At 40.7% G+C, this 18,171-nt stretch overlaps 1 protein-coding gene across 6 annotated transcripts in view; it reads right to left on the bottom strand.

The window, feature by feature from the left end:
- The window catches only part of tafa1b (TAFA chemokine like family member 1b), a 246,418-nt gene that overhangs the window by 84,737 nt on the left and 143,510 nt on the right, over window positions 1-18,171 (bottom strand). For all 6 annotated transcript variants that reach the window (XM_028003431.1, XM_028003430.1, XM_028003436.1 and 3 more), the window contains one exon: window positions 8,217-8,357. In XM_028003431.1, the coding sequence (XP_027859232.1) occupies window positions 8,217-8,357 (141 nt within the window). The remainder of the gene's footprint in view (window positions 1-8,216; window positions 8,358-18,171) is intronic.

Raw genomic sequence — 18,171 nt, forward strand, 5'->3', positions numbered from 1 at the left:
CCCTTCAGTGATCAACAGTGAGCGGGCATCTGCGTGTGTCTCCTACTGAAAGCCTTTGTTAATGCAGCAGCTTCACGACAGCACAAAGCGTCGGTGCGTGTTAAAGCATCGGCCTGTCTGTGTTGAGACAATAACTGGATATGCAAGTGTGTGTGTGTGTGTGTGTGTTATGCCCATGCTTTGGCTTGTGGTTTGGATGTCTGCTACAGAGGGATAAAGGCAATGGTGCAGCGATGAGCGCCTAATCCAAGCGGCTGTTATTGGTCCGGCGAGGCAGGAGAGATGTAAGCGTTTCACTTCTTGAAAGGGATCTGCTTCACTTGGAGTTCTGCTGGCCCTGACAGAACTGGGACATCATTTTCCTTGTCAAAGCTGATAATCAATTCACCTTATAAGGGCGCTCTGACAGCAGACCCCCCGCCGAGGTTGATGCCTCTGTGTAAGCTGTCGTCACATCCCCGTATATTAATATCGGGCCAAACAGTTACAAACAGCGGGCGGTAAGAATCCCATGTGGGCCATCGCCGCACGTCAGTAAACACTCGACAATGAGTCTGATCTCCTAGGTGCTTTGATGTTGGAGTTTGATGCTAATGACCGGTAATAGAGATCATTGGGGGGAAAAAGTCTCTTTCTGAAATGTTTCTTAAAGATGAAGGAGCGTTCATTGCTCCATGCTTCAAACATTGTCCAAGCGACCTCTGGAGATCGGCGTGTGATTTGTTACGTCAGCGCGCCGGCTATTTATATAGAATGTTTCGTCTAATAGATATGTAACCTGTGTATGATACAGAGGCAGCAGGTGTCCTCCGGGGAGCGGGCGAGATGAGCTGGGCTACGGCGTCGTTCCTCATCTCGATGGAACATTAATAATACAAGGACCTGGGGAGAGAGCTCCATCTGGGCCGGGCTGGTGCACCGCTGTGGGGACAGACCACTGGCTCCTGTAATCTGTAATCCCTCACAGACTGCAGCTTCAGCCCATGGGGCTCCACTGACACAGAAAAAGACAATAACTTTCAGCTGGAGCTTTTCTACGTAATAGAAAAAAACAAACAAGCATGGTTTTCAAAACTGTTAGCCAAAAAAAACCTGACAATTGGGGCTTTCATTTAGCTGCGTTTTTGTTCACCATATTATTGCGCAAATTGGAATTACAAAAAATAATTTGCTTACTGACTTAAATGGCACTTTTGAAAATACTCAAGATTTTCAATAAAAACTTTTGCGCTCGGATGAGTTTTCGACATTAGTGGAACGTCGACAAAGTTTTGCACACATTTGTTTCATTTCATTCCCTTTTGTTTGGAGCAATAGGTATAAACATGAATTTATTCCTAGTGCTAATTTCCCTCCTCGTTTGTTAGTCCTATAGTTGATGGAAACAGTTTGTATCTTCAACCACTGAGTTTAAATGATGTGCTGTCTCATCCAGTGAAGAATTTCAAATTTGGAATATTACGTCATTATTAATTTATTTAATGTTCACCTTTTTAGTCCTACTGGCACTTCTATGTTTCTGATTGACAAGTTTTGTGTTTTTAACCTCTGTTGGTTGAAGCAGAGGAATTTAGAGAAATGACCGCAAGTTATATATTAAGTGGTCGCCTAATTAGTAAAAAGAGTGAAAGGAGATAAAATTACAAATGTAGTTTTTATCTCAGTGCAAAGGACAGCAGTCCTTTGAAGGCTGGGAGACAAAAGATAAAAGATAGAAGAAGAATAATGGAAGCAAGGAACACAGCAGAAACGTCAGGAATCAAGCTGTTCAGAAGTTTAAAGCAGGGTTAGGTCAGGTCATGAAACCCATATTTGAACATCTCACGAATGCACAGAATCTAGAGGAGAATATTCTGGTTGGATTAAGACCAAAAAAGGAGAACTTTTTGGCCTGCATGAACCCTGAACACAAATAACTTGAGAGGAAAGGTTCACCTTCCAGGAGAGCAACTCAAATCACGCAGCAAGCTAGAATATAACAGATCCGATCAAAGCATATTCAATGTGCTAAAGTGGCCCAGTCAAAGTGCAGACCTAAAACATCAGTGTTCTCCATCCAGTCTGACTAAGCTTGAGTTCCTTTGTGACAACAACGGAAAACAGCGTGAAGTTGGACTGCAAAAAGACATGCAGTTGTAATTATAGAGAAATGTAGCTCTGCAAAATATTGAGTCAAAAGCATGTCAGATTTCAGATTTTTTCAGGAGGAAAAAAAAAAGTAATTTTTTAATTTGACTTAACATTTGAGCTACTTTTTAGTGGTTTACCACTTAAAACTCTGAACAGTGGTACAGTTTTTCTTTGCATCGTTGCTAAGTCACTCTCTTCAGTCAGAAGATACAGAATAGCTTCAGTCAGAAGCTTAATATAGACCACTACAACAACTCTGAAGAATTTTCAATTAATATGAGTTTCAACAACATTTAATTTCCCTTTGGGGTCAATAAAGCCTTTTTTGGATTGAGCTGAAATGAATTTGAATGATTGTTTGTCTCTGTCTCTCACAGCTCTTGTCCACTAATTTCTGGAGATTTACTCCAGCCATCCTTTAACCCTAAAACAAAATGGGTGGATAAAATAAAAACAATGAATTAAAATTTGCACTTTCAACATGACAAAATGTTTAAAAAGTGCAAGGTACTGTGTGTGTGTTTTAGCCATGCAATTACTTTGTACACCTTTAAACTGCAGTTATATGCTGAAGAAATATCAAAGAGTCTCAATTGTGATTGAAAACCAAGGAATCAAGAACATTACCCAAACAGGGTCCAACTCAGAGAAGTAAAAAACGATTAACAGCTCAACTTAGCATAACTCAGAGGGGGTAGTTGTGCTCAATAATGTAGCAGCACAGCTCAGTGACTTGTCATCTTCATTTTTATCACCTTGCCTTCTGAAAGTGCTTGTTGATCAATACACACAGCAAGACTTCGCTCCCTGGGTGAGCTTGAAGCAGAGAGGCATGAAACGTTCACCGCAGCCCCTGTTCCTCCATCTCAAATTGTCTGATTTGCATACCTCTGTCGAGTCTCGTTGGGCGTCCTTATTCCGAGACCAATAAAACAGCTTTTTTTCACCTGCAAGTTATTTGCGGTTAAAAAGGTTTCAGCTTTAATGCTGCATCTGTCCAGACCATGAGCAGCGAATTTACAACTGAGACTGAATGCTTCTGAGTGCTGTAAGTTCTCTGAGATATTCATTGGGCCTGGTGCTGTAATGCAAGGGTTCAGGTGGTGTAATTAATAAACAAACAGGTGAGTTAAATATTCTGTGAACGGCAGCTGGACTGGAAGTGAGAAAAATCCACAAGGCCCAGAAACAAGAGACTATAGAGGTACGGCTCAACACCAACTTTAAGAATTCACACAAATCTTTTTCAAACCACTGTATAGTAACCCAGAAATGCTTGACAAGAAGTTGCTGTGACAGTATTGTCTCCACTGTCTGCCAACAAGACGAATGCAGATTCATCGTCTAAATCAGAAGTGACCTTCCATGATAGCACTTACCGGGACGCATGAACATCAAACAGAACCGAGTGGATCCAAAATACCCGTGTCAGCCTTAGCTCAGCCGGTGGTGAAATGATGTATGATAGAGACGATAGGAATAGAAATAAAATGCTAATATTTAGTCATCACTGAAACACAAGGGACTAATAATATTGGGCAGGGCCAGCAGCCTTCCTGATCCCACGAGACATTTTGGTTGCTACAAGAATTCGTCAAGAGCAACAAAACGTGCTCGACTCTAATTGAAAAAAAAACAACAACAAAAAAAAACGTCTTAGTTTTTGTAAAGAAATATTGTATTGAATTAGCTTTATTGTTTAATTTTTATTGAAATGTCACATTGTACACATTATAGCCTATAAATTTAAGTTTACTCTGGAGCCATTTTTAGATTTCTTTATAGATTAACATATTTCAATGTACATACTTGTTCGGATAGTCGAACCTCGGATTCAGGAAGAGCAGTGTGGTTTTCGTCCTGGTCGTGGAACACTGGACCAGCTCTACACCCTCAGCAGGGTCCTGGAGGGTGCATGGGAGTTCGCCCAACCAGTCTACATGTGTTTTGTGGACTTGGAGAAGGCGTTCGACCGTGTCCCTCGGGGAGCGCTGTGGGGGGTTCTCCGGGAGTATGGGGTACCGGGCCCTTTGATACGGGCTGTCAGGTCCCTGTATGACCGGTGTCAGAGTCTGGTCCGCATTGCCGGCAGTAAGTCGGGCTCGTTTCCGGTGAGAGTTGGACTCCGCCAGGGCTGCCCTTTGTCACCGATTCTGTTCATCACTTTCATGGACAGAATTTCTAGGCGCAGCCAAGGTGTTGAGGGGATCCGATTTGGTGGCCTCAGGATCTCATCTCTGCTTTTCGCAGACGATGTGGTCCTTTTGGCTTCATCAGATCGTGATCTGCAGCTCTCGCTGGATCGGTTCGCAGCCGAGTGTGAAGCGGCCGGGATGGGGATCAGTGCCTCCAAATCCGAGGCCATGGTCTTGAGCCGGAAAAGGGTAGAGTGCCTTCTCCGGGTCAGGGGGGGTGTCCTGCCCCAAGTGGAGGAGTTTAAGTATCTCGGGATCTTGTTCACGAATGGGGGAAGAAGGGAGCGGGAGATCGACAGGCGGATTGGCGCAGCGTCTGCTGTCAAGCGGGCGCTGTACCGGTCCGTCGTGGTGAAGAGAGAGCTGAGCCAAAAAGCGAAGCTCTCGATTTACCGGTCGATCTACGTTCCCACCCTCATCTATGGTCATGAGCTTTGGGTCATGACCGAAAGAACGAGATCGCGGATACAAGCGGCCGAAATGGGTTTTCTCCGTAGGGTGGCTGGGCTCTCCCTTAGAGATAGGGTGAGAAGCTCAGTCATCCGGGAGGGACTCAGAGTAGAGCCGCTGCTCCTTCACATCGAGAGGAGCCAGTTGAGGTGGCTTGGGCATCTGGTCAGGATGCCTCCTGGACGCCTCCCTGGTGAGGTGTTCCGGGCACGTCCCACCGGGAGGAGGCCCCGGGGAAGACCCAGGACACGCTGGAGAGACTATGTCTCTCGGCTGGCCTGGGAACGCCTCGGGATTCCCCCGGAGGAGCTAGAAGAAGTGGCTGGGGAGAGGGAAGTCTGGGCCTCCCTTCTGAAGCTGCTACCCCCGCGACCCGACCTCGGATAAGCGGAAGAAGATGGATGGATGGATGGATGGATACTTGTTTTATTTTATTACTTCATTTTATATTTAAGTCATATCTGAATTACTTATAATATCACACTTGTGTACATAGTTTTTAAAAATATATTTATATTGCTTGTGGTTATATTTTTATTTTCTAATATTTGGATGGACTGGCTTATCAACAAATAAGCAATTTCCCCTTAGGGATCAATAAGGTATATTCTGATTCTCTTATCTTTACAACAGGGATGGGCAATATGGACTTAAAATTTTATCAGAATATTTTGTGGTACTATTATGATAATGATGAATGTGACGATAAGAACTATTTATTGCTTATTTTTTAGGTAACTGTACAGATGTGACTGCATGACACGGCCAACACAAACACAGACGCTGCTCTTGGGAAACATACCAATTTAAAATGTGCATATTTAGGACACCAGTCGCATAAATAAGTGTGATTAGTATCACTAAACTTCACAGGTATTTTAAAAATGTATTGATATTTATTGATAAAATAGTAAAAACCCCAACCTCAACGACACAGACAGTTTTGGGAGGTTTCAAATATTCATCGGAATTCATCTGATTTATTGTGACGACAATAAATCAAAATTCTTATCCTGATAAGAAATTTATCATGATAAATGAAACAATGCAGTAAATGCCCAATGTTTACCATATCAACTAAAGATGAATAAAAATGGCCTACCTACTGAAATTTGCTTTTCAACCATCTAAGCACCAAAATAAATAAAAGTAGTCCTCCTACAAATAATCTAATTCTGTGCAAATTTGAAGAGCTGTTGCATAAAACAGGTAGCCTGACCTGTCTATCCTACTTTCTTTATGTTTAAACATTCGCTCTTTGTGTGTGACTCTTGGTTTCGGCTGACAGGAGGCGCTGTGGGGCGGATGAGGAGCAACATGTGGCTCTGGAGCCGCAAGTTTCTCACCTCTGCTGTGAGAGCAGATCAGAGGCTCCTTGTACACCCAGTGCTGACGAGTTGTTCTACTTCAACTTCCAGGATCCTTCGGAGTGTCAGCTGTGGCACCGCACACAGCGGCTCTGCCTGCCACGTACTGCGTAATGAAGACATTTCGATGTCTCTTCTTTTCAAGAGGGCACTTAGAGAGATAACTTTGATCTTTTTCTCGAGGTGAAGGTGAAAAGGCTGGAGACCGAGGAGCGATAAACGAGCTCTGTGGAGTAAAAGGGCATCAGATTTTTGTCACGGCAGACTTGTGACTTCCTGTTTCTTTTCCTTTAAAATCCCTCCCAACACCCCCCACCATGAAAAGGTGCCCTTTTTCTGATTGTGTGTGTTTGTGTTTTATTTTTCAGCCGAGGTAATCCAGGTGCATTAGCCCGAAGCTTTTCTGCCTGTTTATTAGTTATTCATTTCCATCAGTGTGAGTAGCCTAAAGCGATGTGATCTGCAACGTGCTCGGTGTTCAGCTGCTGAACCGGATCATCTTCTTCCTCTCATCGTGCCCAGAAGCACGGCACCGCTTTCCCCTCACACTCCACTGAATTTCCCCCATTATAAATATCAGCAGGCAGGAAAAGAATTATTAAATAAAATCACATTTGAATAATTTGTGGTTTAATTAATGATCATTGAAAGAAAACTAGATTAAATCCAAAAAAGGCTAATTCCAACTTTAGTCATGTGTAATTGTACTTTTGACATGATTTTTGGAAAGATTTTTTTGAGCAACTTCAAATTAAAGCTGTCTTGGAAAACATAGACTTCTCTTAACTCCTTTGGCCCTTACCAAACAAATTGAACCTAAACTCTTTCTTTGTGTTCTTGTGTTTGTTTTTTTGGGGAGAGAAAGTTGGGTTTTCTATAAATATTGATGCGTGTGCACATCCACAACAGGTTGTGGAGGCTGTGGCAGAAGATCATGAAGCAAAAGAAGCTATTGCAGCACTGACAACAGCTGCCCACACTGCAAGGCAAACAGGGAAAGAGTAGGCGGCTGCCAACAAAAGTCTGACTAAAAATGGGAGAAAACAAAGAAAGCTTGTGTATTTTGTGAAGAAGCTAAACAGGTTTTGTTGAGAGGGTGTTAACCACTGCAGGAAACGGCCGGAGTAGTCCAAAATTAAAATTATCTTCTATTTTAAATCTGTTTTACGGGCTGAAACAGTGGACAGCGGTTTAGGGACCACAGCCGCCTTCAAATAAGCTAAAATGCTTATATCTACATAATAGTTCAAACATCACATATACATTAAAGTGCATTAATACGCACAGTGAAAACCGTCTCGGCTCTAACCCTGCAGTTAAGTGACGAAAAAAACAAAATGTGGAAGAAGGTTGGGACTTTTGAATTACAAGGATGTTTTCAGTAGATGGGTTACACAACAGCTCACCACATTGTCAACAAATTACATATATAAGTCCGGATTTGTTAGGGCAACAGTTATGTTTTTATTACTATTTCTATAAAACTCACTGGAGAAAGAATGAAATAAAATAATTCAGTCTGCTGCACACCTGCCTTAAAGATATTTTGTCAAGACTCAGCAACTCGGTCACAGAGATGCTGCTGCTGTAGGAGATGGAAATGACGACTGGCTAAAGAGCTAACATTTGTCTTTGATTTAAACAAATTCAACTTTTCCTCTGTTTCTCCCCGAGTGCTTAAAGACACTTCTGAAAACGTTATCTGTTGTTTTCACCCACCAGTGCAGTGTAAATATATGAATAAGTCATCACATTTATCGTTGTTATCTAAACTTTCAGCTCTCAAACAAACCAAACATCAACTCTCTGTTATGTCACAACTGTAAAAAGGATGAAATTAGTCATTATTTTGTCATAATGAACAAAATCTTTGAGTTTCAGTCTGTGTTTTCTACTTATAAGGATCTTTGTGGACCTTACAACTTTTTGTTGTTTTTTTATCTTGGATAAATCTACATCTTTTACATGTATTAGGACATTTACTATGAACAGTTATCAAGCATACGATACAGAACTGCAGACATAAATTGTCAGTGGCCACAACGTTACACTAGAAGACAATAGATGTTCTCACCGTCCACGCAGGAGGGTTTGTTGCGTGTCGTTCCGGCCACTTTCCCGGGCAAACAGGAGCATTTGACCGTCTGCGAACGCTCCTCAATGCGGTTCTTGTTGCAGCACCTGTGAGCGGCAATCACCTCACAGGTTCCTCCCTCTGCAGAGACACAAGCAGAAACATAAGCAAGTAAATATGAGAGAAAAAGAGCGATTCTCATTTACAATTTACCAACACATTTCAAAAGCAACTCCCCTAGAAAGCAGCTATAGCGGGAATGAGAGACGAGCTTGGTAAAACTCAGCTACTACTCATTATATTATGTCAGCTTAACAGCAGTACAATCATCAGGCACTTGCACTGTAAGCATGTGTAACAAATTGGCCCTCAAGGAATCTCAATTATGTCATCAAATTGCCTCTCATTCAGGGCTGGCTGTCCTCACCTCATACCAATCAGCTCATGATGACTCTCGTAAAGAACATCGCACATTTACTGACGTGTCCATTTCTCTATTTTTAATCTGCCTCACATATGTTATCAATATGATCAAACATTTAAAGTCTAACAAAATGTATTCACACCCCAAGAACTTCGGCAGCTTCGCGGTTTGGACTCTTTTCCTCAAGATTTTGACTTTTTTTTTTTCTTCTTTAAGCATCAGAGTTGTCTACGTTGTTTATGCACCATCAGGAATATCTGGTTTTAAAACTCAAATCTACCAAATACATTTGGGACAGGTTTTCAGTGTGGACAAAGTGCAGGTTTACAAATCCAATAACAAGGAGGAAGCCGTTGTGTGATTTATTTCTATATGCTAACAAACTTTATCTAGAGAAACTACTCATTACCTTAGGTCAACATTTAAGACCATCTACTTTAAAGAATCAAACATGGAGAACCAACATCTAGTTTTATCAGATTAAGAATCCAGAGAAACCCCTACTAGTTTATAAACTCTTATTTTTATTAAACATGGGGAACCAACATGTAGAAATATACTTTTATTTTTCTCTTGCTTTTCTTTAGTTACTTTGTTTGTATTTTCTCTAACTCATGAATGCTTAGAATTGATTTGTTGCTGAAAATGTGCAACAAAAACAAAATTACTTGACCTTATCCAACAACACGGCTGACATACTCCTGAGAATGTTTGGTCATTTACTTGGATTTTGACAGAGATTGACATAAAATTACAATTCTGAGTTTAAAGTCAGAATTATGAAGAGAAGTCAGAGTTTTATTTCTTTTTGACTTCAGTCCTCTTGCGTACTAAATTACATGCTTCTTTGTGTGGGTCCGTATTATAAAGTTCCCGTAAAATTCTCTGAAATGTGTGATTACCACCTCCAGGCACCACTTTGTCTCCGCATTGAGCACCACTTAGTCATTAAAACTTCGAAAGCCGACCCGTGCCCGAGCAATCTCAGCATCAAAGCACTAAAGCATCAACTCCAAAACCTAGCTGACAGTGAGAGCAAATGTTGCACAATCTGCCCCAGTTTGACAAAGGAGGATGTCAAAAAAATTCAGCCAACGCAGAAGGTGATGTGAGCCAATGGCACTAGTGGGTCAAAATAACGGTAGGGAGGATTACCCCAGGGAGGGCGTCTGGGTGATGGAGCTGAGGGACACCCTGAAATGAGTGAGACAGGCTGAGAGAAAGAGCTAAAGGACAAGGTGCGTCTTCCTGCCAGGGACTGGCCATGCCGGTGAGTAATGAGGTAGCCACTGGAAGTGCCCTCTTCACACAATTATAACACATGGGGCTAATGCAGCCAGCAGAGCTGCAGGAGAAAGGCCCTTCATCACTGCTCTCCCCTCTCCTACCGGCCCCAGGAAAAACTCTTTATCTTCTTGTGACAGCCACAGCAACAGACGGCAGCATCCAGCAATTAAAACTGGAGCTCATCCCACGACGAGGCATCAGATAGGAAAAGGAGAGTCTAATATATTCCACTCAATATACCGAGTAGAAAACCGAGAGAAAATAATTTGTGTAGTGCATTATATCAGTTGACAATGCAGCATTTTAAAGAGGGTTTTCTGCTGCAAAAAGGAAGAGGCATTTACTTCTGCTAGCATGAAAATAAGAAAAAGAAACAGTTTGTTTCTCTCTGCCCAGGCAGGTTGTGCAAATATTTAAAATGACTTGGATCACGAATTACGGAACTGAGCACCAGGCAGTCTGGCAACAGTTTTCTTCTTCCATTTTCATCAATGTCTGTCTTGGCAAGACCAAAGTCCAAGTAGTTCCGGATTACAAGACAAACATTTGCAGTCCTGCCGGACCCAGCTGCCGCCCCGTATTAGGATCACTCTCTCTGCCTTCTCGTTAGACGTTTCTGGGCAGGAAGAAGCAGGACATGGAAAACACACACAGGAATGTGCTTTCTGGCCTGCAGAACCCACACATTTCTCTTAGACATTTTAGAATTTCAATTAAACTAGAAGCAGATGCTCTTCGGCAAACCTCAAACAACTGCTATAATCAAATACGCTGAGAGAGATGCTGCTCCGCAAAGGAAGCTGGTGTGAAATCTGGACAATTTGTGCCAAAAGAACATCTCCCACTGAACAGAACATTGTATGTTGACTGTATGAATGTATGTTACGTATTAATCACACAACTTGCTTCCAAAGATTGATATAGGTCTCTGATTTTGCTAAGTGTGATATAGGGATTGACGACATGATCACAATATAAGCTTTTCAGTCAATATCGATTATTATTGATTAGTTTTTTGTGACTGCTGACATGTTTACCCACAGTTTTCACTCCACAACATTAATTTTCTATCTTTAAGCAGTTATGAGCAAAGGTGACAATATAATACAGGTTGTTGCAAGGTAAAACGGCCGTAGGTTTCTCAGTGGCCCGACCATTTTGCCTACCTCTTGGTCCACCACATCACAAATGTGCTCTGTTGGATGAGATCTGGTGACGGGGCGTTTTATCATACGAAAATTTCATCATTCTGAAGAAACCAAGTTCGAGATGATCAGAGCTTCATGAAGTTATGTATTTTTTCCTTTCGGAAGTAGCAGTAAGACGATGGATACGCTGTGGTTATAAAGTGAAGGAAATGGTCAGCAAGGGCAGCACTTGTAGTATTTTGCTACTTCTTCAAGGAAGTTTTTAAGAATCTTTTTTTAACTATACAGACAACTAACTTCCAATGCAAAGACTCGTTTAATAAATTATGTTATTAAAAAGTTCATTTATATGATTAACCGAATGGACAAGGACAGATGTTTGAAAGCCTTTATTTCTGTTAATTATGAGGATTTTCCACTTGAAGCAAATGAAAGCGACATTTAAGATATTAAATCAGAACAAGTCAAACACGAGGGTTTAATGAAAAGAATGTTTACAGTCTTAAAGGTTATTTTCTAAATCTACATACTTCTAATCTGATAAGCGACTCATCAGAAAACATGCTGTAACTTCTTGAATATGACTGCATGCTTCTTCTAACTGATTGATTCTTGTGGGTAAAGTTGGCTTTTTATTTTAATCAGGATTGCATCATTTAAGAATATTGTATAATTGTAATGTTATTGGTAAATACCTCCCTGCCAGAATCAGCTGCAGTAAATCCACATTGTGCTAATTTCTCTCAGGCCCAGCTGTGCTTCCAACACCCTTAGCAACCTTTAGCATTTTGGGCGTTATAAACCCTGTCAGGTGAGGACATCTGCTGCAGCGTGACTCCGACCCGACAGCTGAATATTGCAATGGCCATTCAGAATGTGAACTCATATGATGGCAACAACAATTTCTGCATTTTATATATTGACTCTATTGCATGAACACAGTTTTCTGCTTTGCAGACTGCGACGTGCATGTTGAGCTCCCGTGTTGTGGGTAATGTTTTGCTACGTTTTATTGATGGGGGCGGGGGTGGATCAATACTAAACAATATTAATAACCCACGTCACAAACATCTTTTGTCTGCCTGCTCATGTTATGCAGTAATGCTAAACACAACTTAACATCATGGGTGTGTGTTTACAGCAAACTGATTTGATATAGTTAACCAAATAAACATGGATTTGGTGTGTTGAAGACCTGAGAATGTGATTAATGTGGATGTAACAAACCACTTAAATTACAGACTTAATGAACAGTCCTAACACACACACCCTCACACACCCACACGCCAACATGTCAGTGTGTGTATATCAGCGGTGTAAGATCCAGCCAGGTGGACATTAGGTGTGAACCATCTGGTATGTGAAGCAGAGTGCAGTGTAAATTGTTCCATGATTACTTTAGTGAGTCTGTCACAAGAGGCACTTAAACAACAAATGGCCACTTGAACTACACTTAATCCCACTCAGGATCCCGGGAGCCCAGAGCGAGGTAAACTACCTTCTGATGTGTGCATCTCAATGTGTATGTTACGTGTACTTAAGCGTGCGACGCCACGCGATACTTCACAACAGATGTGTTTGGTCTCCCCCTAAAAGTGCATTAGCAATCGTGTGGCACGTTCCAGTGCAGTACTGGGCAAAAACAACTGGAGACATGACCGCATTCCTAATGGATGCAGTGCCTGGAACTTGTCAGGCGGCTAAGGGGGTTAAACTAACTTGCTAAGATGGAGTGGGTGGCTGTGCACTCTAGCCTTTGGTGAGGGAAGGTGAAGGGCATCGATGGGACCATCGGCTGGTCATTTTTCTCCCCACGTCCTGCAGTGACAGCAGTCATTAAACGACTGGATGCGGTGATTACGTTTAAGGAAATCAATGCTTCATTGTTTTCAGCTTAGCCCAATGGCCAATTACGAGGCGGTAATGAGGAAGGTTGTAAAATGTGGAGATAAATATAGGAAGTAGGAATGGAAGTGAAAAAACAAGCTGCGCTTCATCATTAGATGATATTTGGAGACTGTGAGGTTTTGGAATGAGGGGTATTTTAAAAATCCAAATTTGCATATACAATATATTCATTTTCCTTGAACTTTTTTCACATTATGGCCACAGATTTGAATGTGTTTGATTAGGATTTTAGCACAAAGTTAGGAAAACCGAAGGACAAGTCTCTGCAGTTTTCACTTTTTTTTTTTAAAACAAATGTAAATCTAAATTGTGCTGCTCACTAGGGTTAATTTCCATTTCTCTATCTCCACGCGAAATGCCATGTGCAGGATTTTGTCTGCTAATTTCAACAAGTGTCCACTGCATATTTTTGTGTTAACTTGTTGGAAAACTTTTAAAATGACTTCTGTTTTTTGTTGCAGAGATAGATACATTTTAATTATTTGTGACTGAAGTAGCATAATATTCTGGATATTCTCAAAAATCTTTTGTTGAAACCCCCCCACAGTTCTTTTCATTAATTCTCAGTAGTTTATGAACGACTGACTGTCAACACTCAAGTCTCAATGACAGAAACCATGCCACCAGATACAGTAATATACCTGCAATGAGCTGTGCTGTATTAGCAGCAGTAAAGTAAGATATTTTGTTTATTTTAAATTCTCTTTTTGTTTTAAGTCTGAGATTTAAAGTTAAAATCATGGGGTTATTTTTACAGGGGCATTGCATAAAAATCCTATACTGGCCAATTCCTCCTTGAGGAATATAGTCACTAAATCCCTCAGTGCAACTCTAACACAGTATAAAATGATCCATCTTTGAATGACAGAATGCTGCATAGTGATTAATATTTACTGGGAAGACTGATGAAGCCACTGATGATATACTGTATATCTATTGTCTGAAAAGACATCACAACATGTGCAGTGTTTATGCAGGAGGATTCTGTCTGTGATAACATTTTCTGTGGGCTTTTTAATGCTGGTTTTCAATTGCCACATTTTGACCTGCAGGGGATTCAAAAGTTAAACGCACCATGTTTTCTCCCCCCCCCACTTCCGAGAAGAATGAATCCACTTCGAAGAAGAGGAAGAAAAAAAAAAGAAGCGTAAACAGTCTCTCAGCACACTTTCTGCACAACTAGGCTCCAACATCTGTCACGCAGCCTGGAATTACCGCTGTCCTTGATGATGAGGCTCTCAAAGCGATAGAGAAATGCTAACTGCCGGAGAACATCTTTTTTTTTTTATTTCCCCCGAGAATTTGACATGAGTGCTGGTGATTTTGTGACTGATGGACAAATTACACACCTGAGAGGTTTTAGGAAAGTGAGAAGTAGGTTGTACGCACCAAAAGTGTTTCTGCAAATCATAAAACCTGACATCTGAAACGCCTGGGTGAGATGCGAAGCGTTGTCGCTGTCATAATCATAGTCAGTGGAGGCCGGTTTGCTTGTTTTAAAACTGCAGATAATGTAAGTCAGATCAGTCAAACTCATTTTCCTTCTGAGCCAAATCAAGATCACGAATGTTCTTAAAGGGCCGGCTATTAATACATTTAACAATGTATTGATAAAAAACGTTAAACTGTTAAAATATAAATCAATTCTTAAAATTAAATCATACTGAACATATTTTCAGTCACTCCAAGATTTCACAATTGATTACTTTTTTTTGCAATAAAAAAGTGTCTGTGGTAGTAATTTAGAAATATTTGCACTTATGTATGAAGGTAAATGCAACTTTTTATCACTCACCACATTGACATAAAGCTGAGGCAGCTGTTTAGTAGAAATAGAAGGAAGAAATGTTGCCACCTGCAGGTGGGAATGAATAGTCAAAAATGTTTGGCAGATTTTTTGTGAAAAATCTGCAATAAACTCACAATTATGCATTAGCGTGAAAAAGTGTCGAGATTTGTTGATTTTGTGTGAATTTACGCGTTAATTCACAAAAAAAACTGGGGTGACCAATTGGTGCAGTTTGGCAGAAAACAGATACAAACTGCTTCAAATTGATTGATAAAATAATAGTTAAGCACACTGCTATCGTGACAGTTCTATTGATGTGTCCCTCCAGACTCCAGAGGGCCACATAAAAAGCCGTGGCAGTCCGGATTTGGCCCCCGGGCCTTGAGTTTGACACGTGATGTAAGTCTAACACACAGCTGCTGACTGTGTTATTTCTGCACCTGTTCTCAAGGTCACAGCAGCATAACAAATTACTCTGTGGTGGCTAAAGACTTCATAAGCACAGAAATCAAAGTGGCAATTTTATTTTAGACAAAACAAACTGCATACTGGAAACGACATCCCCACAACTGGGAAAATACAAATAATTTAAAAACTTTATATCTTGGTTTAACTTGAGAAACAAACACCGTAACATGTGCAGAGTGGCAAAGAGCAGCAATCACTGGCTCACCATCTGCAATCAATTCTACCAGAGCGGCAAAGAAGAAAGCAGCTGCTGACTGGAGTCAAATGAATTTGAGTTTTATACAGAAAGTTCACCGACACGCCATATCCAAGCACTTTAAGGTTTTGCAGACAGCAACGCTCTATGGCGTGAATATTGTTGTTAAGGAAACAGGATGCATGGTTAGACGGTTTTTCTTGTAGAAAAGAAGTCACAGAAAGAACCGAAGGTCAATATTCACTCAGTGGCCATTTTGTAAGAGACACGATTTTAATTGCTTGTCAGCACAATGTGAGCTAAGCATACAGCAGCACCTCAGTGCATTTGGGGGTCTAGATATTGCAAAGATGACAGTGTGAGATTGTAAATTACCTCTGCTAAAGGCAAAACATGTCAAACATTGAAGCAGATGGGCTACAGCAGCAGAAGACCACTTTCCTACTGGCTGAGAAACAGAGGATGCAACTTCCACCGGATAAGCAAAACTGGTCAACAGCAGTTTGAAGAAACGCAGGTGAGACTTGATTCCTTCTGCAATGTTCAGACGGGGTTTAAAAGTACCATCAATGCTGAACATATCGCAACCAAATTGCTTTCTTCTTTTACTTTAAATTTAAACTATGAATGAACCCCTTTTTTCACTTCCGATACAGACATATGACGTTTAGTATCAGCCGATACCGATCCGGTACAGAGAAAAAGAGCTGAATCGACTTAAAATGTTTTTATTTTTTTAAAACACAGACATAAATGTACTGAATTACAGTTTTATTTGATGACGCTGCATCAGCACGGCACAATTAAATACACTGATAGCTTCACAAACCTGGTCCAACATGTAAAAACAACACAGCTTTAAATTGTTCATACTCCAGTGCACTTAGGAATGTAACAGCCCATGTGAAATAAATAACATAGAAGCAAATTCACAGAAAACAATAGGTTGACTACCTTGGTCAAACATGTAGAAAATAAACTGTAACAAAACCTCTTCCAGAAATTACAATTAGGAATTCTAAATATGATGTAAAATAAATAATAAAACACGACAACACAAAACATAGAGTTAGAAGCTATTTTCCTTTATGGACCAGGTACATTGTCATGACATCTGAGCCAGGATTATCTGTCAATATCGGGACAAACAGAGATATTAATATCATATTGATAGATCTCTAGTTTAAATCTATATTTATTATGCAACATAATATTTAAAAGTGTTGGCGGCAACCTTTAGAAAATCTTAGAGTTGAGGTGAAGGTCTGCATTTTCCAGGGAATACAGACAAATGCTGATACAGTTCATAATAATAACCTTGTCAATCAGGCAAATTAGTAAAATAGGGTGATAGGGACAAGGTTAAAATGTCAATTTTGTAAACAAACTTATTTTATAGCAACTGCTCTCGCACACAGTGGAACATCACCTCTGCTTCTAAGATAAAAAATGACCACTGACAACAGGAAGTCTAGAAAGAACTATTCCTTTTTAAAATCGTTTATTGGAAATCGACCGCAAATCTCTTAACACTCGCTCACTTTATCTCTCCGCCTTTCTTCGCCGCAACAGTTAACTAATGACTCATTGGTGAGGAAATGGACACAACAGTCAGGAGAATGTAAAGCTTCTCAAGGACTCGCCACAACAACTTAACCAGCGCACACTCGCTGTTCTCGTCTGCCTGCTGCTGTGCCTGTTTTCCTTCGCCAAGCCGCCAGGTACTACATCTCCATCTCGTCCAGCCTTGCTCACAGTTTCTCCCTGTCCGTGGGCTTGCTGTCGTTCCCCAGTCCCTCTGTGTGACCGACTGCTATCTGCTGCCTAAGAACGGCTCATTTCCGATGTCATTCTCAGGCAGCAGCAGGAGCTGCGATTCCCATCGTCAGGCAAATAGGTGCAGACATAAGTAGAGTTACGGAAATGTGAAATTTGACACAGAGTTCTTTATTTCTCACGAAGCAGGGCAACAGCTGAAGTTCAAAATTAATGCTGAAATTATACAGATTTTGAAGACAAATTGAGACTCACAGGCATCAAAATCTCTTCGAAGCGGCACAAAGTTTTTATGAAACGCTTTTGCATTTTTTTGGTCAACTTTTTCTTGCTGTGAAATCATGCATAGCGAACAAAAAAACAAACAAAAAACACACAACATCCTTTTTTTTTCTAATGTGCAAGTTTCAGTCCATAGTTGAAAATAAAACAAAAGTCCTGTTTGTCCTGATTAGTTTTCTGTTTTAAACATTTAAAGAAACAGAAAAGGGAGGGAATTAACGATCCGCTTCAAGAGGCTTCAAAGTGGCTGCGAGCCAGCTTTCCCTGTGCATATAAGTTTAATGACGTTCGTCGGGATTTAGCTTTCCATTATTTAAACATCAAGTCTGAACTTCGTGAACACTCCCTCGATTACTTAAGATAATGTTTAAACAGCCTTCAAAGCTCTGTCAAGTGGATTCCAAACGAGAGCCTCGCCGCCTGTGCCAGGGAACAACTTTTCAAGTCTTTGGGCAGCAGATGAGGTGTACATATTTCATCAAAAACTACACAACCCACATTTACTGTATGCCTCGAATTCCCCCTCTTTCCTGGCAGTACCAGATTAAAAAAAAAAAAAAAAAAAAAGGCATAAAAATTGCAGCTTGTTTTTTTATGCATTCATAATGAAATGTCGCTTCCATGATGATAATAGTGTCTGAATTACAACCCAGAGAGAACATAAAAGACATTTATGT

The sequence above is a fragment of the Xiphophorus couchianus genome, chromosome 20 (genome assembly GCF_001444195.1).
Source record: "Xiphophorus couchianus chromosome 20, X_couchianus-1.0, whole genome shotgun sequence".
NCBI classification, from domain to species: domain Eukaryota; kingdom Metazoa; phylum Chordata; class Actinopteri; order Cyprinodontiformes; family Poeciliidae; genus Xiphophorus; species Xiphophorus couchianus.